Source organism: Elephantulus edwardii, unplaced genomic scaffold (assembly GCF_000299155.1).
Source record: "Elephantulus edwardii isolate Elephantulus edwardi_28Jun2011 unplaced genomic scaffold, EleEdw1.0 scaffold00049, whole genome shotgun sequence".
Classification (NCBI taxonomy): domain Eukaryota; kingdom Metazoa; phylum Chordata; class Mammalia; order Macroscelidea; family Macroscelididae; genus Elephantulus; species Elephantulus edwardii.
Window position 1 is genome coordinate 6,035,866 of NW_006399799.1, and position 23,426 is coordinate 6,059,291.

At 41.4% G+C, this 23,426-nt stretch overlaps 2 protein-coding genes across 2 annotated transcripts in view; both read left to right on the forward strand.

Moving 5' to 3' along the window:
- Positions 1 to 13,344, forward strand: part of THRAP3 (thyroid hormone receptor associated protein 3) — a 19,241-nt gene extending 5,897 nt beyond the window's left edge. Inside the window, exons 2-10 of the mRNA XM_006886583.1 lie at positions 8 to 94; positions 1,514 to 2,227; positions 3,194 to 3,366; positions 4,067 to 4,178; positions 5,049 to 5,133; positions 6,929 to 7,116; positions 9,978 to 10,176; positions 10,578 to 10,721; positions 13,123 to 13,344. Coding sequence (XP_006886645.1) covers positions 8 to 94; positions 1,514 to 2,227; positions 3,194 to 3,366; positions 4,067 to 4,178; positions 5,049 to 5,133; positions 6,929 to 7,116; positions 9,978 to 10,176; positions 10,578 to 10,721; positions 13,123 to 13,344 — 1,924 coding nt within the window. The remainder of the gene's footprint in view (positions 1 to 7; positions 95 to 1,513; positions 2,228 to 3,193; positions 3,367 to 4,066; positions 4,179 to 5,048; positions 5,134 to 6,928; positions 7,117 to 9,977; positions 10,177 to 10,577; positions 10,722 to 13,122) is intronic.
- Positions 13,345 to 15,658: 2,314 nt separating this feature from the next.
- Positions 15,659 to 23,426, forward strand: part of SH3D21 (SH3 domain containing 21) — a 17,061-nt gene continuing 9,293 nt past the window's right edge. The window contains exons 1-10 of the mRNA XM_006886584.1: positions 15,659 to 15,662; positions 15,833 to 15,990; positions 16,081 to 16,144; positions 16,340 to 16,458; positions 16,699 to 16,789; positions 16,971 to 17,026; positions 17,117 to 17,162; positions 17,297 to 17,397; positions 17,517 to 17,603; positions 18,196 to 18,238. Coding sequence (XP_006886646.1) covers positions 15,659 to 15,662; positions 15,833 to 15,990; positions 16,081 to 16,144; positions 16,340 to 16,458; positions 16,699 to 16,789; positions 16,971 to 17,026; positions 17,117 to 17,162; positions 17,297 to 17,397; positions 17,517 to 17,603; positions 18,196 to 18,238 — 769 coding nt within the window. The remainder of the gene's footprint in view (positions 15,663 to 15,832; positions 15,991 to 16,080; positions 16,145 to 16,339; positions 16,459 to 16,698; positions 16,790 to 16,970; positions 17,027 to 17,116; positions 17,163 to 17,296; positions 17,398 to 17,516; positions 17,604 to 18,195; positions 18,239 to 23,426) is intronic.

Consider the following 23,426-nt stretch of genomic DNA (forward strand, 5'->3'; position numbering starts at 1 on the left):
CTGTGGGTAAGAGTCCACCAGGCACTGGCTCCACATATGGCTCATCTCAGAAGGAAGAGACTGCTGCTTCTGGAGGAGCAGCCTATACAAAGAGGCAAGTATCTGGTTTCCTGCCTGGTAATGCTTTTATCTCACCAGCTGGCAGCTTAATTGTAATGTGATCTAAGTTAGAGCTCTGATTAATGGTAATAAGGTCGTTCTCATTTCCTAAACTTTTCACTAACAAATTTTAATAGTTTAGCTTTACTCTAGCTTTCCTGCCTTCCTGAATTTGTATTGCAGCATAAAGTTTCTTAAGACTCCTCTACAATGATGTTTTCACATTTAAAATTTGCCTTGGATTCTGCCAATATACACCAGAGAACAGTATAGATTTGTGGGTCAGCTATCAAAAAATATGATCTTTGCCAAAATGAGTGGCCGTTGGAGCTATTAGACCCTCTATATAAGACCCACCATCTGTTGTGCTTGATCTGCATCAGCCTGCTATTGTGAAGAGCTGCACTTTCATATCCTCTGGTTGAGGAGACTGGGCAGAATGAGAAAAATCCAAGGCTTAGTCAAGGAAGGCCTTGTAAAACTACAAGTTGGGTGTATGTCCCAGTAAAAGCCAACCAGGCTGTGTGTTAGGAGAGGACATGCAGTGTTGGCATCTTTCTACCCTGAGGGACACGGTAAGTTAGAACATGAATATTTTTATGTGTGTGTGAGTAATTTGAATGGCAGAGGACAGTTGCACTGAAATTAAGTTGTGGTCAAGAGGGTCTGACTGGAGCAAATGGTTTCCCACTTTGTTTTATTACGTGCACTTTAAAATACAAATTTATTCCTTGCCAGAACTGTATCTCTAATTAGAAGGCTTAAGCTTTTCCATAAGAAACAATGTGATGATTTCTACTCCTTTAATTAACATGTATTTTGTTTTTATTTGTATTTGCAGTACATTTCATACTTAGGTCTTCTAGGTGACTTGCATCAAATTTGTAGTCTCTTGAGACTTATGTTTCCAAATATGTGTTGTATAAGAGCAAAACAGTCCAAAGTTGAACATTCTATGTTAACTTTGCTGAAAGCAGATTTTAAGTGACTGAGTGAAGGTTGGATAAGACCTTAATTTTTTTTTCCCTAGACCACAGTACAGGTAAGTGGGTTTAGTTTTTTGCTATTTGGGGGTCTGTTTTGGTTCTTGTACCCTAAAAATGACCCTTGTTCTTTTTTGTGTGTGTGTGTAAGACACAACTCCATGGATTGTGTTTGTGTTGGTTTGGTTTTGGTTGTTTTGTTTTGTTTTTGGGGTTTTGGGGTTGTGTTGGGTTTTTTTTTTTTCTCTTAAGAAACTCATAAGATCATAGATTGGTTTTTCAGAAATTGTTAGAAAGTAAGCAAGTAAAAATTCCTTAACACTGGAATCCACAAGTCATGTTCTGAGACTCAATAATCGGTGATCATATGGTGCTCTATAGAATACATTGCTTAAGTATTTTGTGTGTCTCCCTTGTGTTTTTGTAACTAGGTATCTAGATGAGCAGAAGACAGAGAATGGAAAAGATAAGGAACAGAAACAAACAAATACTGATAAAGAGAAAATTAAAGAAAAGGGGAGCTTCTCTGATACAGGCTTGGGTGATGGGAAAATGAAATCTGATCCATTTGCTCCCAAAACTGATGTTGAAAAGCCTTTCCGGGGCAGCCAGTCTCCCAAAAGGTATAAGCTTCGAGATGACTTTGAGAAGAAGATGGCTGACTTCCACAAAGATGAGCTGGATGACCAAGACAAGGACAAAGCTAAGGGAAGGAAGGAATCAGAATTTGATGATGAGCCCAAATTTATGTCAAAAGTCATATCAGGTGCAAATAAAAACCAGGAGGAGGAAAAGTCAGGCAAATGGGAAGGCCTGGTGTATGCACCTCCAGGAAAAGAGAAACAGAGGAAAACGGAGGAGCTAGAGGAGGATTCTTTCTCAGAGAGATCCAAAAAGGAGGATCGGGGAGGGACCAAGAGAACCGAGAGTGGGCACAGAGGTTTTGTGCCTGAAAAGAATTTCCGGGTAACCGCATACAAAGCAGTTCATGAGAAAAGTTCATCACCTCCCCCGAGAAAGACCTCTGAGAGCCGAGACAAGCTGGGAGGAAAAGGAGACTTTTCCACAGGGAAGTCTTCCTTTTCCGTCACTCGAGAGGCTCAAGTCAATGTCCGGATGGACTCTTTTGATGAGGACCTTGCACGGTGAGATATAGTCCTTCCTACTTGGGGCATTAGTGACTTATGACCACTGTCCCTTAACCCCTTTCCTTGGGGGCATTCAAGAACCAAGACAGGTCCCTTCCTGCATTTTCTTCTGTTCTTATTTCTGTGCTGACACCTCTCTTCATTGGAAAGTGAGTCTCACTGAGTGAATATGTGGTTGGTGGGGACAAAATCAGAGAAGGTGAAGCATCTTTTCAGTCTTTAGTCACTGATATTTGAGTGTCTGGATCTCTTTTATTTCTTTTTACCCCATGCCCATATCCCTACTTTTTCCTTGTTTATCCTCAAATATAATTTATCCTTTTTCTGTGTCACCATCAGCATCTATTTCTTTCTTCTTAGCTTGCTCACCATAGTTTCTGTTAAAGGCCTCCACCATCAGATAACAGCATTTTGAGAATTAGGGAAACAGCCTGGGCCTCATTGCTCTGCCATACTTGTAGGATAGGGAGGGGCGTGCACGCACAACACTGTTCTTTGCTTGAAGATTGGAGTTGCATTTGTTCAATCAGTTGGAAGTCAGCCTGAACAGCATTCCAGCCACATCCCACTCCTCTGTTGTGTCAACTCAATAAACGGCCTTAACTGGCCAAGCTAGTTCATCATCATATCCATTCCTATCTGCCATGTATGTATGTTAAAGCTATCAGCTAATGATAATAAAGCTATCAGCTAAAGCTAATGAAGTATCTTGTGATTTAGCACTTCATCCCTTCCATAATTGTTTTATTAAAAGATTATTGTGAAAGGTAGAAAAATGTAGATACTGGATACCTTCAAAGTTTTGGTGCATTGACATAACTTACATAGGAAGAAAAGAGCTTTATGGATAGATTTTAAAATATTTTAGTGAAGAATAAAGTATTTTTGTGGTTTGAATGTTGTAACTATATCTGTCTGTCTATTTTATTAGATTGGGCTTTCCTTTTTTTTGTTTTTTTCCAGACCCAGTGGATTACTGGCTCAGGAACGCAAACTTAGTCGGGATTTAGTCCATAGCAACAAAAAGGAGCAAGAATTTCGTTCCATTTTCCAGCACATACAGTCTGCTCAGTCTCAGCGTAGCCCATCAGAACTGTTTGCTCAGCACATAGTGACCATTGTTCACCATGTTAAAGGTTAGTCTGGACTTAACCTGCTTTGGACCCCTATTCCACATTTACTCTGTTACTAACAGTTATGAGTGATAACTTTTATTTCTTTTTACCCCATGGGAACTCTTTACATCAAATAAAGAAAGACCTTTGGAAGGTTTGGGTGCCTTAAAAGAAATTTCAGCCGGGGAGTCATCTCTATAATTGCAGATAGAAGTATTTTAAAATGCTCCTTTGATTATGAGAATATGTGAAGTATTTAACATGTGTTTTAAATGCTAGGACACTTAGTGTGGAGCTTTTTTCTCTGTCACCTTTTTTGCTTTCTGGCAGAAATATCTAGAAATCTATAATTTTTAGAGGGAATTTCTCCTCCAAATCTTTGCACCATTTCTTAAGCAAATAGGGGTAGGTAGTTTGGGGAGTGGGAGAAGTAATACAGAATCTGAGTTGGGCCTGTTACAGATTCCATCATCAATTAGATACGGACAGTTGGTGTTGTAATAAAAAGAGATGTAAGCTCTAGATTTATGTCCTTGTTCCTAAGACGAGAGAACTGTCCTGGAAATCCAGTGCCCAGCGTTGGATTACGTCTGAATTAGCCTTTTTCCTTCCTCTTTTCAGCATGTTTATTAGATGGATTTGAGTACTTCCACATCTCTGTTCATATTGAATATTGTACAGAAATATAACATGAAACGTTACATTCTCTGAATCTCCACAGAGCATCATTTTGGGTCCTCAGGAATGACATTGCATGAACGTTTTACTAAATACCTTAAGAGAGGAACTGAACAGGAAGCAGCCAAAAACAAGAAAAGCCCAGAGATACACAGGTGAGGTCCTCAGCCTCACAACTGGAGGTTGTAATTGAAGATTTCACCTCAGATAGTAAATTCGTCTCAGATTTTCCATTTGGCTATTTGGCAGTAGAATAGTCCACTCTAGTTGTAACTATGGGAATTTGTAGCTGTTAGTGGAAGTGACTCTTGGTTTGGGCCCGAGAAAAACTGCCCTGGTAATTATTGTTGGAGGCTGAAAAATGGTAACCTGTAGACTTTTTATAGGTTGAATAAATGTTAACCCATTTTTGGAAGAATTTGCAGCAGATTTGGGGTGGAGGGGTGTGGGACTGTTTGTCCATTATCTATGTTTACTGAATATCCCATCTTAGATATAAAAGAATCTGCTCAACGCATAATTTGTTCTAGAAACAAAAGTTGCCCTTACAGTTATTTCTTCAGTAATCACCTCTTGAGCTTGCTATACAAAGTAGGAGGATGGTATTGAGTACAGGTTTTGAATTTAAGATCTGTTAGGGAGTATATACATGCCAGTCCATTTTTCTTCTCACCCAGACTTAATCTCAGAGAAAAGTAATAGGTCCTTATATTTTTATTTTCATGATGAAAAATACCCCTTGAGGTTAGTAGAACATAGATTCTAGGTATGATCCTGAGATTATAGGCATGGCTGTGGGTGCATCTGTCTTCCTGGGAAGGAACAAGAAATGCCTTTGAGTTTGACTCAAAAGTTGAGAAGTCTTCATATGAGATAAATACAAAACAAGAATATAAATTACATATTCTGAAACATAATAAAGTAAAAAGGCCAAAATCTACTGTCCACCATAGGAACTCTAGAATATTACTAGTACTGTATTCACCCAATGGAATACTATGCAATTTTTGTGTTTTCACTTTTAGAAGGATAGACATTTCCCCCAGTACATTCAGAAAACATGGTTTGGCTCATGACGAGATGAAAAGTCCTCGAGAACCAGGCTACAAGGTGAACTGTTGCTTTGATCAGTAATTCCATCTAAATGAGTGCGTTGGGCATGAAGTTGACAGAAATGTGTTTGTTTAAATTACTCTCTACTTAAGTTTGTGTTTTTCTTTTAAGGATGGGCATAATTCTAAAAATGAACTACAAAGGGTTAATTTTTATTAAATATATCAACAACCTTTGTGAAGTGGTTAGAATATGGTAAATGACCCCAAAGTCTGTTGAGGTGAGCTTGAGAAAAAAAAAGAGAGGAATTTTGGAACAAGTGCCCATGATGAGAGAAGAAACTTTTTGTGATATTTTTCTGCTTGTAAGTATTATCAAATCAACTATATACATGCACTATTTCCAACCATGATTTCAAAAAGACATGCATGTCAGAGGAGAGTGAAATATTCATTCCTAACTTAGTAGACTGTCTTAAACAGCTAGTCAAATTTTTTTCCTAACATTGTACCATAACTGTCATCTGTTGATTACTGTTACTTTAAAGCTGAACATTAATTACTTTGTTAGCCCAACTACATTTTGCAATTATGTGCACATAAACACTGTTAAGCTTGTATGCAGTCTTTTACTATGAAATACTAGATTTGAGGGTTTTATTTAAAATTAGAGATGACTGTACCCAAGCTGCTGAAATCTTTCTAAAAATAGTAATTTTTACATTTTCCTGACATAATTGTGGTTATTGGTTGAATGTGCTTAGAGACACTCTTCACGGTCTTTTGACTCCTGTCCCCTTTCTTTCCAAGTACCTATCAGTTTGGCACTAAGCATGTGAAACACAGTTTTAAAACCTAAGAAGGCACACCCTGCACTGCCTGAGGGAGCGGTGCCTGCATTAGTTGCTTTTCTTTTTTCTTTAGAGGATGCAGAGTCCCTGATGCCTCTCTCAAAAACAAAGTCAAATACAAAACCGTAAAAACCTACTTGCTACCACTTCTGCCTCTTAGTTAAAAAAATTTTGTTTCAGCAAAAAGTTAGAATAATATTTATGCAGAGTAAACTGTTTCTGTTTAGGGGACAGGGAGATATAAATTTTAATGAGGCAGAACCTAATGTAAACTGTCCCTGAAATTGCTTGACATCTCTGCACTTCCAAGTTTATTACTTCCAGTGAACTACCCTCACCCCCATGAATTTTTAAAAGCCTTTGCTGAGATGTTTTGGGGTATTAATATACAACATACCCTGATTGTTAAATTTCCAGAACGTTATCCAAAAGGGGTGGAAGCGTGTGTGTGCAGAGTATTTTTTTGTTTTTGTTTTTAATAAACGTAGATCTGGTAACACCAACTTATAAATTCCTACTCTAGAGAAATTTCTCAAGTGAAGCTTAGCATTTTTGTGGACTGCTTCAGTCTCGCATATTGCACTTTGGACTCAGTCCTTGGTAGTAATTTCATGTAGACAATAAAGCGTGGGTGATTGTTCTAGTGGAGTTAAAGGCAGGGCAATATGAGCAGTGCTCTGCGTGTTCCAGTCTTAGTAGTGACTGAACTTGAGCCAGCCTAACCCCTCACCTTCCAGGGCTGATTTTTTACCTCCTTAGGTTAAAAACTAGCCAGAATGATTGCTGGGCTACAAAGGATACAGAAACAAAATTCAATTACTTGATAGCATTTTTGAAAGCTACTACCACCATCCTCATTATTTTTGAGACTTTGCTTGGGCTCTGAGGGAATTCCTGGTGCTTTCTGTGCACCATCCCATTGGAGTAGAAACCACGGTTTGTGGGGTGGTTGAATTGGTAATCTTGAATTCCAAAACCTTAACCTAGACTTCTCTTTTGCAGACTGAAGGAAAATACAAAGATGATCCTGTTGACCTCCGTCTTGATATTGAACGTCGTAAAAAACATAAAGAGAGAGATCTTAAACGAGGTAAATCAAGAGAATCAGTGGATTCCCGAGATTCAAGCCACTCAAGAGAAAGATCAACTGAGAAAACAGAGAAAACGCACAAAGGATCAAAGAAACAGAAGTACGTAATTTCCCGTCTATTACCCTACCAAGACTTTTTTTTAATTGAGATTTTAATGAAAGTTTATAGAGAACTTGGGATTTCCATTCATTCATTGTTGCACATTTCCCTTCCTGCCTCCCCTAGTTCTCTTTTCTCTCTGGGGGAAAAAAATTATTATTATTGTACAATTCCCCAAATCTACTTTACTATGCAGCTCTTATTTTGGACTATTGTCATACAGATAATACCTAATCATATATTCCTTTTAAGCGTTTCTTTCCCTCATCTATTTCCATACAGTGTACATTATTTATTCCCTCTTTTCTTAGTTTCCCCCAAACCCTGATGTCACCTATGTGGTCAGCTGAATTTTGACAAGGAAACGGCAGTCAGTTAAGTGGGGAAAATGACAGCCTTTTTAACAAATGGTGTTGGAAAAACTATCTGCAGAAAACTCAAGCAAGACCCAAACCTCACACAATACACAAAAACCAACTCAATGTGAACCACTAAGACTTGAATAGGAGGATCTCTCGTGTACTCCTTTTGAGGGCCATGTCAAACCTCCTCAGCCAGAGGACTTTGGGTTAGGTACGAAGAAGCTAATTATGTAGTTTGTTCTTTCATTAATTTATCTTAGAGGAGGTGCAGTCAGGATGCTCCTTGGAAGCATGAATGGAAGCTTTGTGTCACATGCTTTGGGTGTGCTGTTTGAGGCCAGTCCTTGGAGAAGGGCATCCTGCTTGGAAAGATTTAGAAGAGGAAGACCCTTAGCAAAAATGAATTTATGTGATGACTGTCACAGCATGCTTAAGTATATCAGATGGTGGGGATGGCACAGCATAGAGCCAGGTTTAGACGTAGTGTTCATAGGGTCTGTGTGAGTCACAGTCAACTCAACGACATATAATAACAACCCTGTCAGATATGACCCCTGATTTACAGATAACTTCTATGTTGAAGTTGTGATCTTTGTACAAAAAAGGCTTCCTGTTGAGAACTGTTGGAGAATTTGCCATTGTTTTAGATGTGTCCTTTTGGCAAGTCCTTGTCATCACAAATCATAGAGAGGGCTATATTTTTCTAAATAGTTGAGTCATTGTTTCTTTGGTCAAAGAAAAGGGATGGAATTATATAAAACAAGATTGTTGATTTTAAATATCTTTTAAACTGTTTAGAAAACAATCCCAAGAGAGTTACTCAGATACTCTTTAAACAAAGATAACATTGTTGAATTTTGTAGGGCAGCATTCATGCCAGGGTCCTAATATATTTATTTATATTTTTGAATGTTCCATAACTTTAGTCATGCCTCATTAAGTCTAGGCAAGTTGAATTCACATACCTTCTTGTAGTAGCAATACTCTGTCCCTGAGCTTCAGCTGGCAAGCACTTTTTTTGTTTGGCAAGCACTTTTTTCTGATAATCCTTGGAGGGAGATATGATGCCCATTTTGTTCATTACCAATATTAAGCTTAGCTTAGAAATATTTGTCTAAGTTCACCTTGTATGAGCTGACATCAGGATTCCTATTTTCTAGTTTTCTCTCTTGTTCTACTGTGTTAGTTATGCATGGAAAGCCTTAGCTGCTTGCAGAGCTACCCCTGGATAAAGGGTGTGCTATGCTTGGGGGAGGAAGGATGGGTCAGAGTAGTGGTACATTAGTCTTCACAAACTGCCTTAGAAGTAAGGGATCAGAACAGAAACTCTTAAGCTCTTCATAATTGGGTTTGGGGACTTCATCTTCATTTTTCTACCCATTATTTGCTTTGTGACCTTGAAGCTGTCTTTTACAGCCCTAATTTATGTGGTTTTGTCATTAAAATACTACTCTCGAGTTCACAATAACTCTTTCATATAACTGCTGACTGACATATCAGTCACTTAAAATGAACTTACACAGCCAGTAAGAGGATACCAGGGTTCAAATTTGGGTCTTTTTATAAGTTAAATACTATGAAGAGTTAGTGAGACTAAAATATTTTATTTCTTGTGTTTCTCATATGTGTCTGTGTTGAGGAGTTCTTTTCCTGATGGAAGAAGACTAAGGTTAGACAGCAACAGATTACTAACACTTAGCTAACCTCTTCCTAGAATGATTCCTGCTCCTGGGACCCAGGCCTTCCTGGACCTTGGAGACAGCCCGCTAGTACACAGACTGTGACTCATCGAATGAGGCTCATTTGCCCCAGGCTGTAATTCCTCTGAGATTAAGAGAAGCTGTGACTCTGGGAAGAGTTCCTCCACATTTTATGCTTAGTAATACAACTCATCTTGAGCTCAGTAGGAGGTGGTATGTGGATTCATGGTATAATTAGAACTAAATTTGAATGCAGATTTTCTTTAGCTTCCCCCCCCAAGCCTACAGCTATCTGTAAAATAAGGAAAATCTTGTCGTTGTCATTTATTGCGTGTTTCTGTGTCATTGTAGTATTCAAACACATTGTTTAAACCACATAAGACAATTGATAGCATTACCATGTAAGAAATGTAATATAAAGATGTATTACTAAAGAATATAAAAATGATAATAGTTATAAAGCCTCTGGCACAATACCATATATATTGTAACTCACAAGGCAGTGTCCCTTGTCTTCTCATTTATGCATATGTGTTGGACTGAGCTTGAAGCCATGGGTGGCTGTTAATTTCTTTTTCCTTCTGAGTGTGCTTTGCCCAGTCTCAGTCCTGGGTGTGAACATCACTGACAAGATTGAGAGGAAGTGCCTCAGGTGTGCCCTGATTTGTTCTTTAGTGCCGTAATCCTGATTGTTCTTCACTCTTCACGGACTTACTTCTGGTTCCCCTTACTTCTTCCTTATGAGACTCCAGCCACAGACTTTCTTATCTTATTTCTCTGGTTCTTTTCTTCTTCCTAGGAAGCACCGCAGAGCACGAGACAGGTCCAGGTCCTCATCTTCTTCCTCCCAGTCATCCCACTCCTATAAAGCAGAAGAATACACCGAAGACACAGAGGAGCGAGAGGAAAGCACCACAGGCTTTGACAAATCAAGACTAGGGACCAAAGAATTTGTGGATCCAAGTGAAAGAGGTGGAGGCAGAGCTCGAGGAACCTTTGTAAGACCTTGCACCCTTCTCTTTTCACCAGAATACCTGTGTTGCCTCTAATACAAGTAATTTAATAATCTGTGAACACCAGGCTCTTTATAGCACACCCATCCCTAGCCTGTCCATTTTTAATTCCCCCCACCTGTGATCATGCAGCTGAAAGGGGTCTCAGAATATCCTCTGTTAATTTCTGCTCTATATGGAGAGGGCCTTTGGTCATGTTTATCTTCTTTCTAAGCTTGAGTTAGGTTGAAAGGGAGTGGCTGGAAAAAATGCTGGGCTGTTTTGGGAATGACCATCATTTTGCTGGAGTACAGCTACCTACTTATTCTGTGTTAGAAATCTGTTTGCAGAGAATTGTTTTACTTTATTCCTGACATGATCCTTTGTTCCCTTCCTTATTATCACAGCAATTTCGAGCCAGAGGGAGAGGCTGGGGCCGAGGTAACTACTCTGGTAACAATAACAGCAGCAGCAACAGTGATTTTCAAAAGAGAAACAGAGAAGAAGAGTGGGACCCAGAGTACACACCCAAAAGCAAGAAGTATTACTTGGTATGTGTTTGGGACCAGCAAAGACAATAGGTCCTTTGTCACATGTGATGGTTGCTACTGAAGGCTTATTTTGTTCATCGAAAACTGTGATTACGTTTGTGCAGGTATATTTGTAACATTGTTGCTACTGTTAATTGCAGTGGATGGAGCATGTCTTAAAGCAACCCTATGAACCAAAGGCCATCATCATTTATCAAAGTTCATAGAATTTCCAGAGGCTCCTTGTTTAGGAAGTGGTTGCAACATTAGAGGGATGCATATATTGGTTAGGCAGCATAGTGCTAGTTAGCTAGGTAGTGAGAGTAGTGCTTTGTATCAGAGAGTCAGAACCAATCCATAGCTGACCCACCAGCAGATTTTCAGAGGCAGTTAATCTCACAGGAAGAGGTTGCCCATTTTTCTCCCATAAAGTAGCTGGTAGACTTGAACCAGGTGCCTTTGCGTTGACTACCACTCCTTACCACTATGGTCAAAGTGGGCTGAGCTGCTGCCCACATCAGCCTAGCAACCTTAGGGCAACTAATGCCATCCCTGACTTGCCCTTCCGTTTATGAATTGACCTTTTGCCCTTTCTCCTTTGCCTTAGCTCACTCCCTACCCTTTCTCTGTTCTATTTCCTTCCAGCAACCCTGGGACCTTTTAGAACAAAGAGGACCTCTCTTTTTACCTCCCTCACCAGAGCTCCTTCGCTAGGTGTAATAGCCTTAATGAATGAATGGAAATCCAAACTCTCTGTAAATGTTCATTAAAATTATTTAAAAAAAATTAAATTTTTTTAAAAAAAAGGGGTTTATCATCTGATTGTGGGTTCCAAAGCAGAAAGTGTTAACTCTACCTGTTTAGTCCATTATTTGTTTCACTATTCAGCACTACCAACTTCAGCCTCCCTCTTGCTTTTTACCCCATAGTAGAGCCATAACCCTCTATATGAAATCACACTTCCCCTATCACTCCTTTATGTAGGGTTCACAATGCAGACACTTGGGATCTTTTTTAATTAAAATTTTTATTTTATACTGGTTTACTTACAAATTTCATATACATTGTTTTCACATCAGACCTTTCTCATTTCCTTTACCTACCCCTCCCTCCACCTATCAAATTGTGTAACCCTGTGATTAACTCCCCCACACTCATCCTCACCCTTCTGCTTTCCCCCCTTGGATCCTCATACATGTTCTAAATAATGGTCTTATACAGTGTGTGTCCATAATGCTCTCCATTCCCTTCCAAATTAGATAATGATTTACAGAATCATTTCTCCTGTATGCTGTGTAGTATTTTCATCCCGTGAATATACCATAATTTCTCAATCCATTCAATTGTGGGTGGACATTTGGGCTGTTTCCATGTTTTTGTGATAGTGAATTAACAATGCTATGAACATTGGTGTACAAGTCTCCATTTGTACCTCATTTCTCATTTTCTCAGTGTATTTCAAGCAGTGGAATAGCTGGGGCATATGGAATTTCTGTGTTAAGCTTTTTGAGAAAACACAAAAATGCCTTCCACAGTGGTTGTATCATTTGGGATCTCTTTTCAATGAAGAGAAATACTCCAAAATTAAGTGGCACCCGGGTTTCTCCCATCCAAGCTTTTGGGCATTTCCAGGCACCTCTTCTGGGCTTTTTCTCTCAACGTTGGGTCTCTTCTATCTTCTAGTCTGATGTACTTCGTCATATAAGCTTAGCAAGTGTGTGATTCTAATTTTTTTTAACTAAGGTAAAATAAAATACCCTTCTTCTCAGCCCTCACTTGCCACTTGAAAGAACATTGATGACCTGATTCTCTGTCTCATGAGTTTACAGGGCTTATTTGAGATGAAAGTGGTTCTTTTGTACCCTACCACACATGTTCTTTATGGCTCCTTCCATAAGCCCAAAACCAGATAAGATGGGAGACTGAGTTCTAGTCCTGTTTAGGTCATGAGTGGGTGTTCATTTGTCTGGCCTGGTGTGCAGGTGGTGGGTCAGGAAGACATAGAACGTACACTTTATATTTCAAGTTATTGCTATCTCTAGCAGCCTGGTTGAGATGTATGTTTTTTTTGTGATTGTTTTTCTTAAGGCCTGCCTTTAAGAGATAGTATGCTAAATTACTTGGAACTTAAAAGGACCTAAGCTGATGTTTAATTTGCATAGTGGGGGTGAGAATGAGTTAATATCTATAAAGATCTCAGTTTGGTACTTTGTGGAGGTCTTATCATAATTACAGTGTCCTAGCTGCTGCTTAAGGGAGAATTCCTAAGGCATTCAACCTAATATGCTTTTCACTCTGAACTGATACGATATTTGGAATGAGGGACAGGAGAAATGTGGTAGCAAAAGACTGAATTGCAGCAATTATTTTGGGGAAGGGACATTTCACTCTGGCACTGATAGCAATTTTTTTTTCCATGCAGCATGATGATCGCGAAGGTGAAGGTAGTGAGAAGTGGGTGAGCCGAGGCAGAGGCAGAGGCACCTTTCCACGGGGTCGAGGCCGGTTCATGTTCCGGAAGTCCAGCACCAGCCCCAAATGGGCCCATGACAAGTTCAGTGGAGAGGAAGGGGAAATTGAAGATGATGAGAGTGGGGCAGAGAACCGAGAAGAGAAGGACAGTTTACAGCCCACAACTGAATAAGGGCCCCTCTGATGGGAGCCCCTGCCCAGAGGGAGAGAAGCGCTGGGAAGAGTGGCTGTCGAAGAGCCAATAAACAGGAGCTTCAAAAAGATTCTGAAAATACCCACCTGCCTGCCAACCCACCACCAGCCTTGCAAAATCCCACTACAGCCAGAAACATCCTTGGCACTGTGTCTCCTAACAGAGGAGGCCAGCCATGAGCCTGGCCTTGAGAACACAGCACATTATTCGGCTTTAGCTGTGTTTCTTGAGAATTTGTTGTTAGTGTGTGGGGTTGGGCTGGGATGGGGATTGGGAGGGCAGTGTTTGGATTTTGGTTTGTTCCCTGTTAGAAATCAACAGTTCTTCATTTCGTTTTATTTGAAGCTAAGAGAAGTAATTGGTTTTCTGCCTTTCTCCCCCTTACTTCTTACTTTAAAACCCTTCCCCCTCTTTTTTTTTTTTTTTTTAAAGGCATAGGTAGTAACATTAGAAAAAAGACATTTTTGGGCAAAGCATGTGAATAAACATTGAAATGTTCACCTCAGTTTGGGACCAAACTGCTTGGATCTTTGTAGAAATTGATTTTAAATGTCATGGAGGAGTTCATGGTCTTTCTGACCATCTTTTGTTCCCCTTTTCTGCACAGCCACCCTGGCTCCAAACCATACCCCACACCCCCCTTCCATCTTTTCTGATTTCTTCTGGGCTAAACTACCACCCTCCACCAGCAGCTCTAGTATCCTAAACTTTCTAGACTTGCAACACAGCAACTGGGGTGGAAATTGAGGGCAGTTTCTGGTCTGTTTTCTAAGAAACTTCTGAATTCTATTATCTTTACAAAATATAAGATGAAAAAACTAATTTTTTCAATATTTTTTATTAATCTTTTTATAAAGAAACTCCTTTGATCAATTAAGGAAGGTGGTTTGGTTGGGTGGTTCGTGGGGATATTTTTTTGGTTTGTCTTTTTTTTAAAAAAAAGCTTTAAGTTGAAACATGCTCAGATGTTGGGGGGAAATCCTCTTAAAATGGGTATCTAGTGCTTGCCTTCTGGGGAGGCGGTCCTGAGCAGGTGAATCATATGGCATTTATGCATATGTTATATGCGGACTGCACCCACTCTTCCCCCCAAACTTTGCGTATTGGATTGTTGTGCTACTTTCCCCTTACTTTGCTATATTTCTAAAGTTTAAGTTGGTTTTACCTGAATTACTCATGTTGGGGGGAGGGGGGTGAAGAATACCCTTAAAATTTGTTTCAACTCCTCCTGCAAATAAAATAAATGAAGTGGCAAATGTGCATGGGTTCTGGTTATTGTGTCTGTGTTACGTGTTATGAGGGAGGCCCCATAGCAGTTTATGTAAATCTAAAAGACAGTGTGGGGGCAGAATGTTGCTAGTTCCCTCAGCCTGGCTCCTTCAGTTCCCCAAGAAGGATCCTCACCCATCCTTCTATAAGTCAAGGTCACATACTTACCCCAGTGATTTTTGCATTATCCTGTACCTTGAACCCCAGGAGAGCCATGTTTTCTCCACTGTGGCTTCTTGGGAAAGGACTTTGACTTCCCCAGTGGTGGGGCAGTGGGTGTGGATGATCAAAACAGGAAGATTACCTGAAAGCCAAACCCCTATGGGCCAGGCCCCCAGCTGGCCCTTAACCTTCAGATCTTTACCAGCTCTGGGCTTGACTCTGATCCTTGACCTTACCTTGTAAGGTATAAAATGCCTTATTACCTACCTTACCCCAAGGATAATTGATCTCTGTTGACGGAAAAGCCTGGACCCCAGCAGCACTTAGGGAGATGGGTAGTCATTGGAAATTTGTAGTATATCGCCATTAGTCCTGGGTAAAAAACCAGCAGCCATCTCTAGCCAGGCCCAGGTTAGAGTGGTTGCTGCCTGCTAGGAGCCCCACCCTGGTATGTGCCTCTCCACACCTCTTCCCCTGCAGCTAAAAGCTTGGGAGGATGGGCCCAGAAAGCTCTCTGCTAAAGGTGGGTGGAAGCCTCAAGGCTAAGAAAGGTTGGGAGAAATGGGGAGGCGGCTAGACTGGAATTTAAGTGACTGAACGGGAAAGAGTCTGGAGGAGGTGTGAGCCCCGTACAGGCCTAGAGACGAGTCCTTTTCATCCACGGGTTGGGGGCCGAACCTGCCAAGCGGGCCGCCCCTCTCCCACACCCACTCCTAGCACCTGGAGCCTGACCTATCGCTTTGTGTCTCCGCCTTCTTTGCTTCAACCACTTTGTAGCCCTTCCTACCCGGTAACAAGCCCAGAGTCGCCAGCGGGACTGAGCTGTCTTAAGCTCCCAGCTCCGCAGGGCGCCCCAGAAGCCATGGGTATGTGAGGACAAGATTGAGTGCCTTCTCTTTGTAACTGTGTGGTTGTGGTAACAGTCCCACTGTGGACACCCCACTAACACGCTGTCATCTGCCTTGATGCTTCTTGGTGAGTCCCCTCACTCCTGGGCCTTGCTGAGCCGCGTCCCCGCCCCATCCTCCGCCCGCAGAGGTCCTGGTCCTCTACAGATACCGTGCACAGAAAGAGGGCGAGCTGAACCTGGTGCCTGGGGATGTGGTCCGGCAGGTGCACCGCGGGCCCGCACGGGGCTGGTTGCGCGGAGAGCTGGGGAAACAGCGCGGCCTCTTCCCCGAGCGTCTGGTACAAGTAAGGAGGGAACAAACAGTGTGGGGGGGGAGGGTCTGCACAGCGTGGGAGCCGAAAACCTCTCTCTCCGTCTTCCTGATTCTGTCTTAGGAAATCCCAGAGAATTTGCGGGGCATCACAGAGGCGCAAAAACCGCGCTGTGCCCGCAGCAGAGGTGAGCCCCTTCCAGAGGTAGTTGGGTGGGGCTGTGGGAGGGGCTTGAGGATGCGCTGCGGTCTGTGATTGGTTCTTGGACACAATGCGGGGCGGGGCCTGAAGGCACTAAGATGTGCGCTTTAGGCCCATTCCCACCCTCTGCTCTGTGCCCCGGGCCGGCCGACCAAAACTGCCACATTGTCGTCCACATCAGGTCACCCCGCTAAATCTCGGGGGCCTCAAAGATGGTGCAAGGTGAATTTCAACTACAGCCCAGAACAGGCAGACGAACTGATGCTGCAAGTCGGGGAGATGGTGGAAGTGTTAAAGGAGGTGAGATAAAATACAGAAAGGGTATGGGCATATGATGGGGCAAGTCAGTGGAGATGATGAATAGGAGAGACGAAAAAGGGGATGTGGGAGATGAAATTATTGAGGGGCACAGAGATGGGGAGGTGAGGAACCAAGAGAAGAGGCGTTTCTCAGGTGGAATCAGAACAGAACCAGGGAATGTCGGAGTTTAGAGACCGTTGGGGCAGAGCCAGATGCCCCTGCGTCCTCCCTCCTCCCCAGATTGAGGACGGCTGGTGGCTGGGGCAGAAGAACGGGCAGCTGGGAGCCTTCCCATCCAACTTTGTGGAGTTGCTGGACAGTGGGCCCCCAAGTGAGACTTCGATCTTGGCACCCCGTGAACCGTGTGACCAGACTCTGTAACCTCCATTGACAGTGGCCTCAGCCTGTGATCCTCACAACTTGAGCCTGTGACCCCTTTGACCCTTTCCCACGATCTCTCTTGTAAAAATTTGCACTCTCCATGTAACATCTCTGGCTCCCCCTTTTCCTAGGCCTTGATAACACCGACACGCCTTCCATCTGCCCTTACTCTCAGCGGCCTGCCAAGGTAAACTGCCATAGCTGGATGTAGAAGTGGTAGGTTTCCCGTAGGGAGATTGGAAGCTTAGCTTGTTTCTCCTCTCCCTGTCCTCACTAGCTGAGCAGCCTGACATATGACAGCCCTCCAGATTATCTTCGCACAGGTAAGCACCCTGCCAAAGGATCACCTCATCTTCCTGCCCACCCCACCCCCACACAGGCCACACTACCCTGACTTGATGGGGGAGGGAGCTGCTGCTGCTGGAGGGTTTGTTTTGCTTTTCTGACTTCCTTTCAGTCTCCCATCCAGAGACGTATAGGGTCCTGTTTGACTACCAGCCTGAGGCCCCTGACGAATTGGAGCTGCGGAGAGGGGACGTGGTGAAAGTACTAAGGAAGGTGTGAAAGGAATAGGGGAGGAGAGAGGGTGGGGTTGCTAAAAAATGGGTGAGACCCAAAGGAGGAGTAACTGGGGGTGGTGGGCAGGTTCACCTCTCACTCTTATTTTTCTCTCCCAGACCACAGAGGATAAGGGCTGGTGGGAAGGAGAGTGTCAAGGCAAGAGAGGAGTTTTTCCAGACAACTTTGTGCTGCCACCACCCCCAGTGAGTAACAAAGCCTCATACACAGATGGCATAAAGCCAAACTATTTTGGACAGAGTTAGGGGTTGTGGCATGCTCTGGGCTCATCCAGAGGAACATGTGGCTCCCTTGAAACCACCAGGGGGCTATGATTCTCCTTGAATCCCATTGCAGGGTCACTCCTAAATAGTTGTGTTAGGTGCCATCAAGTGGAGTATGACTCATAGCGACCCTATGAACAACAGATCCGAACCCTGTCCAATCCTGTGCCATCCTCATCATCTCTGACACCTTTAACCATTGCAGCAGTCACTGTGTCAATCCATCTTGTTGAAGGTCTCCCTCTTTCACTGACCCTCCACCTTTCCAAGCATGATGTCCCTCTCCAAGGGGTAGCCTTTCCTAGCAACATGCCCAAAGTATGTGAGATGAAGCTTTGCCATCCTTGCCTCCAGGGAGCACTCTGGCTGCACTTTTCCCAACACATATCTAATATTTCCTCATCAAAAGGAAACAAATACATACATACTGATAGCTACATTTTCAGACCCCTACAGAGTAAACCTAAAAGTGTGGGAGCACTTCCCCAGATTCAGGTCTTCTCTTTCTTCATAGATCAAGAAGCTGCTCCCGCGGAAAGCAGTATCTCGAGAACCAGGTACGTTCCCATTAAGCCTTGCTTTGGGAGATATTCTCAGGAAGATCCAACTCAGTTATCCATAAACACCCACAGCTTCCCTACCATCACCCCTGCACCACCAACCCCTGTAGGGTCTCTCTTTCCTCTGGTCATGGTTGGAACGTACATGGGCCAAAGTATGTGTGAATGTATCAGTTTGTGTGTGTTGATAGCTGTGTTTCTATGCATATCTTAAAATGTAGCTATCAGTATTTATGTATGTGTTTCATTTTTTGTGAGGAAATGTATGGATCTGTGTGCATATGGCTGTAAGACAGTGTAGTTCACACACACTGCTTTTGTATGTCAGTACATACCACTGTATTGTCCAGGTGTCTGTAGGGATGTGTGTCATATTATATTTTAACACATTTTAAACATGCCAAATAGAAATATATATATATATAATGTATCATGAAAACTTAATAGTGAACACCCATGATCTACCCATCAAGAACTGGAACATTGCCAATAATTTGGTTTTTTCTCTTTTTTATTTTGCCACTGCCCCTACCTCAGAAGTAACCAAAATTTTGTGTTTATAAAAATGTCCCATTGGGGAGATCTGGTGACCTAGTGGCAAGAAGCTGCACTGCAGTCTCAGAGATATGTGGTTCGAATCCACCAGATGCTTTGCCAGAGAAGGAGGGGCCATCTTCTCCTGTACCAGTCAGATCCAATGTGACGGTGCACACACAGAGAAAATAATAAAATAAAAGTGAAAAAAAAAAGTGCACGGTTCAAATCCACCAGATGCTCTGCTGGAGAAGGAGGAACAATCTCCTCTTGTACCAGTCAGATCTGATCTGACAGTACACATACACACACGCAAAATAATAAAATAAAGGAAAAAAAGTCCCATTAATTCACAATATTTTTGTAAATATATGCAAGTGCCTAGACAATATTATCGCTTGATTTCCGCCCCCCCCCCAGCCTTGTTTCTGAACTTTATAAATAGGGATCATACTATAGATAATCTGTTGGGATATGCCATCAAGTTTGGTTTCTGAGGCTATAAGTCACATGGGAGGAGACTCTTGCCCATCATTCTCCCACGAAGCTGCTGGTGAATTCCAACCACCAGCAGGGTGCTGCCTCGGGGTTAGTCTTGATAAGCCAGGCAACAGAACTCCCTTTGAAGGGAATAGACCACAATTTGTGTATCTTTTCCTGAGGCAGAGGGATGTTTTTGTTGTTGGAGGGGTTTTTGGCTTTTAAACTAGAACTCCATAAGTATTCATGCAAGTGTTTTCTGGCTGTGTGCAAATGTAATAGTATTTAGGTATACTCTTAGGGACTGGCACTGCCAGGTATAGAAATGTTCCATTTTTACAAGGTATTGTTGAATTGATTTCCAAAATGATGGCATCACTGTTAGTGTATAAAGGATCCTATTGGCCTACAGCTTGGAATACTTTTCCCAAGGTAGGAGGCCATCTACTTCTGAGAAGATTTACATCTTTGTGAATTCTCTGGGACAGGCCTTCAGGGTTATTATGAGTTAGAATGGCAATGGGGGTTTTGGCTAATAATAGGAGTTTGCCTTTATGTTTGAAAGTTAGCTTGTCTGGGTAGAGAATGTTTGGTTGACTTCTTTTTCTTTCTCACCCAGCACTTTGAATGCCATACCACTTCTTTCTGACCTCTCTTTCTTTCTGAAAATATTTATTAAAAAATGATTCACATAAAATTACAAGTCATCAATTTTAAGTGGATACTATTATGTTTGTCTTCCAGTTTTTGTCTGGCTCTAATTCTCTGTAATCACCAGTTTTCTTTTGTTTTGATGGATATGCCTGTTTCCAATACTTCATGGAAGTGAAGATAATACTTGTTATTTTATAACTGACTTATTTCACATAGCATAGTGGTTTGTTTGTTTTTTGGGTTTTTTTTTTGTGTGTATGTACCGTCAAATCGGATCTGACTGGTACAGGAGGAGTTTGCCCCTCCTTCTCCAGCAGAGCATCTGGTGGATTTGAACTGCGTACCTCTGGGATTGCAGTGCAGCTTCTTGCCACTAGGCCACCAAAGCTCCCTTCATAGTGTTTTGTTTTGTTTTTTTTAATTTATCCATGTGATAGTATATATAAGAACTGTCCTTTGTTCATTATAACCAAATACTTCTCCATTGTATGTGTATATACAATATGCTTAGCTGTTCATATGTTGATAGGCACGTTATCTCTACCTGATAACCTTTTTGGAGAACACAGCAGTGAACGCTGGTTTATATGCATCTCTGTGAACAGCTGCTTTTGATTCTTTTGTGTAAATAGTTAGGAGTGAAAACACCAAGACATATCTTTCTACGGTTAACATTTTTAGAAATCACTGTTTTTCATACCAACTGCATCATCTCCCATTTCTCCTCATCTGTGTCTATACTTTTTGTTAAAAAAATATTAACCAAAAAAAGCAAAAGAAAAAAAATCTAAAAATGTATTCAGATCTTGAAACTTTACCTCTGTGTTTTCTTCTGAAAATGTTATTATTTTGGCTCCTGTACATGGGCTGTTGATCCATTTTGAGTATTAGTATATGGTAAGAGGTATGAGTCTAGCTTTATTCTTTTTATTTTGTAATCCAGTTGTCCCAGCAGTATATATTCAATATTCTTTCCCCTGTTGCATAGATTTGACACTCTTCTAAGAAATCTGTGAACCCTACATCTATAGTCTTATTTCCAAGCTCTCAATTTCATCATATTGTTTCATATATTGATCCTTATCCTGGTTTGTTGTTGTTGATTGCCTTTGAGTTGAACACAACTCAGCGACCCTATGAACAAAAGGCCTGAAGCCCCTCTACAACTATCAACATTTATCAAAGTCCATAGAATTTCTGGAGGCATGTTGTTTAGGAAGTGGATGCCACTCCTGCCTCATCATAGTTTTTATTACTGTAGTTTTGTAGTGTGTATTATAATAGAGAAGTATAAACGTCATTCTTGATTTCTTGGTTTGTTTGGGTTTTTTTAATCTTTTTTTCCTAAATTGTCTGAGTTAAAATTCTAATTCGATGTATATTTAAGCATCTAGCAATCATTTTTGGTAAAAAATACATCTTAACAGTTTTGGTTTTACCAAACTGAGCATGCAGTGTTTTTCCATTTATTTAGCTCTCCTTTGTTTTCTTTCAAAGAAACCTATTGGTTTATTGCTATTACTTAATCTATTTCTATTTCTGTTATTTTTATAGTTTTCAGTATATAAGTTTACACCTGCTTGGTTAAATTTAACCCTAGGTATTTTAATCTTTGAGAAGTTTTTGTGAAATAAATTATTTCCTTTTCAAATAGTTCCTTTCTGGTGCATACTGATTTCAGTGGATTGATCATATACCCTGCAACTTTGCTAAGTTTTTTGTTACCTTCTATCTTTTCTATGAATTAGTGAGGCATGTCTCTTAATTTTTGTTTAAAACTAGACATGTGGATTATGATGTATATTTTCTGGCTGAAGGAAATTGATTTTGTTATTTATTTTGTTTCTTTGTTTAATAACGCACCAGCGCTGAATCTCTTAAATCTGTATTTCCAGTGGTAATGTGGTTACCATTGTCTCTTTTCCGTTTTGTTAAGAAAATTGTTGAAAGCATAGCTTCCTAAGGCTCACTCCTGTCTGTATCATATATTATTGCTTAGTCAATGACTGGACAGAGCTGGGCTCAGACAGATCGAGTAATTAACACTATCACCCCCTGCCTCTGGATCTGTCAAAGTTTATGCTATTTTCAAGTCTTTCCTGACCTTTACTTTCTATTCAGCCCTTTCACATATTCTCTGGACATGGAAGCAGCCTCAGGGTTGACCAGAACTGTGTGGATAACTTGGACTTCCTCTGGTCCCTCTTGCCCTGGCACCCAGCCTCCACCAGGAACATGTGTAGCCAGGCCTGCTGCCCGCATCATCACTCCCACCAACCCACACAATGTCAGTGGGTGGAATGATCCCTCTTCAACCCTGGCAGTGACATTGCTCTTCCTCAGCATCAATTCCACCCTGACAGGACTTCCCTGGGGTAAGAGTACCATCAAGTGTAAATGCTTCTCAGACTGTTACATGCCTTAGGTCAGGCTCTTGAATGATTATTTTGTCAAATTTCCCAACTTCACATTTTTTTAAAAAAGAAAAGGATTTGTCTATTAACTCAGCCATAGCCAAATTCTATCTATATTCTTCACTACTCTTAACCTTCCTTTCAAATACTTCACTGTATTCTAGTTCACTTAATTGTCTCTCTAATTGTTTGGCTAAATCTAATTTACTATTTGAACTCTGGTGGCCTAAGTAAGTAGCTGCCCAGCAATCTCCAAGGGACGCAGATCGAGTCCACCAGTTGTTCTATAGGAGAAGGATGGGTAATCTCCTCCAACGCAAGTAACGGCCTCTGAAAACCCACTGGAGGGTCAGTTATGGGTCGGTTCTGACTCAGCAGTACACAACAACAATCTGCTATTTAAACATTGCAATTTATTTCAAATGGGCTTTTTTTAAAAATAAAGCCATTTTTCTCCCTAGCAGTTTGATTTTCTATCCTTTTCCCCAAGTATACTGTCCCTCCCTGGTGAGCCCTTTGGATGCCTTCTACACCTTGTAATCCTTCAGATGTTTACACCTGGCCGTTCTTTGTTCTGTGACAGTTCCCATACCTGCCATGTCTGCTGACTCCTGTTCTTAGTAGCCTACCTTCTTGTGTGTGGGGTTTTTTTTTTCTATTTTTTTTGTTATTATTACTTTTAATGAAAATTTACAGAGACTTTGGATTTCCATTCATTCATTGTTGCACTTTTCTCCCTGCCCACCCTTCCCCACCCCCAGGACACTCTTCTCTGTGAAAAGTAAAAGAAAAATTCTTTCATTGTTTTACAATCCCTCCCCCCAGGTTCACTCCACTATGCAATCTTTGTTCTGGACTCCTGTCATGACATTAATACCTAATCACATATCCCTTTAAAACAGTTTTCTCCCACATTTGTTTCAATGCAGTTATCCCATCTCTCTGAGTCTCTCCCTAACCCTGATGTCAGCCCTGTCTTACAACAGTGGCACCAAGCAGAATTTGTCCCTGTGTGACTGAGGTGTTTCACTCCACATAATGTCTTCCAGGGTCACTAATTTTGAATAATATTGCATGAGTTCCTTGTTTTTCAATGCAGCATA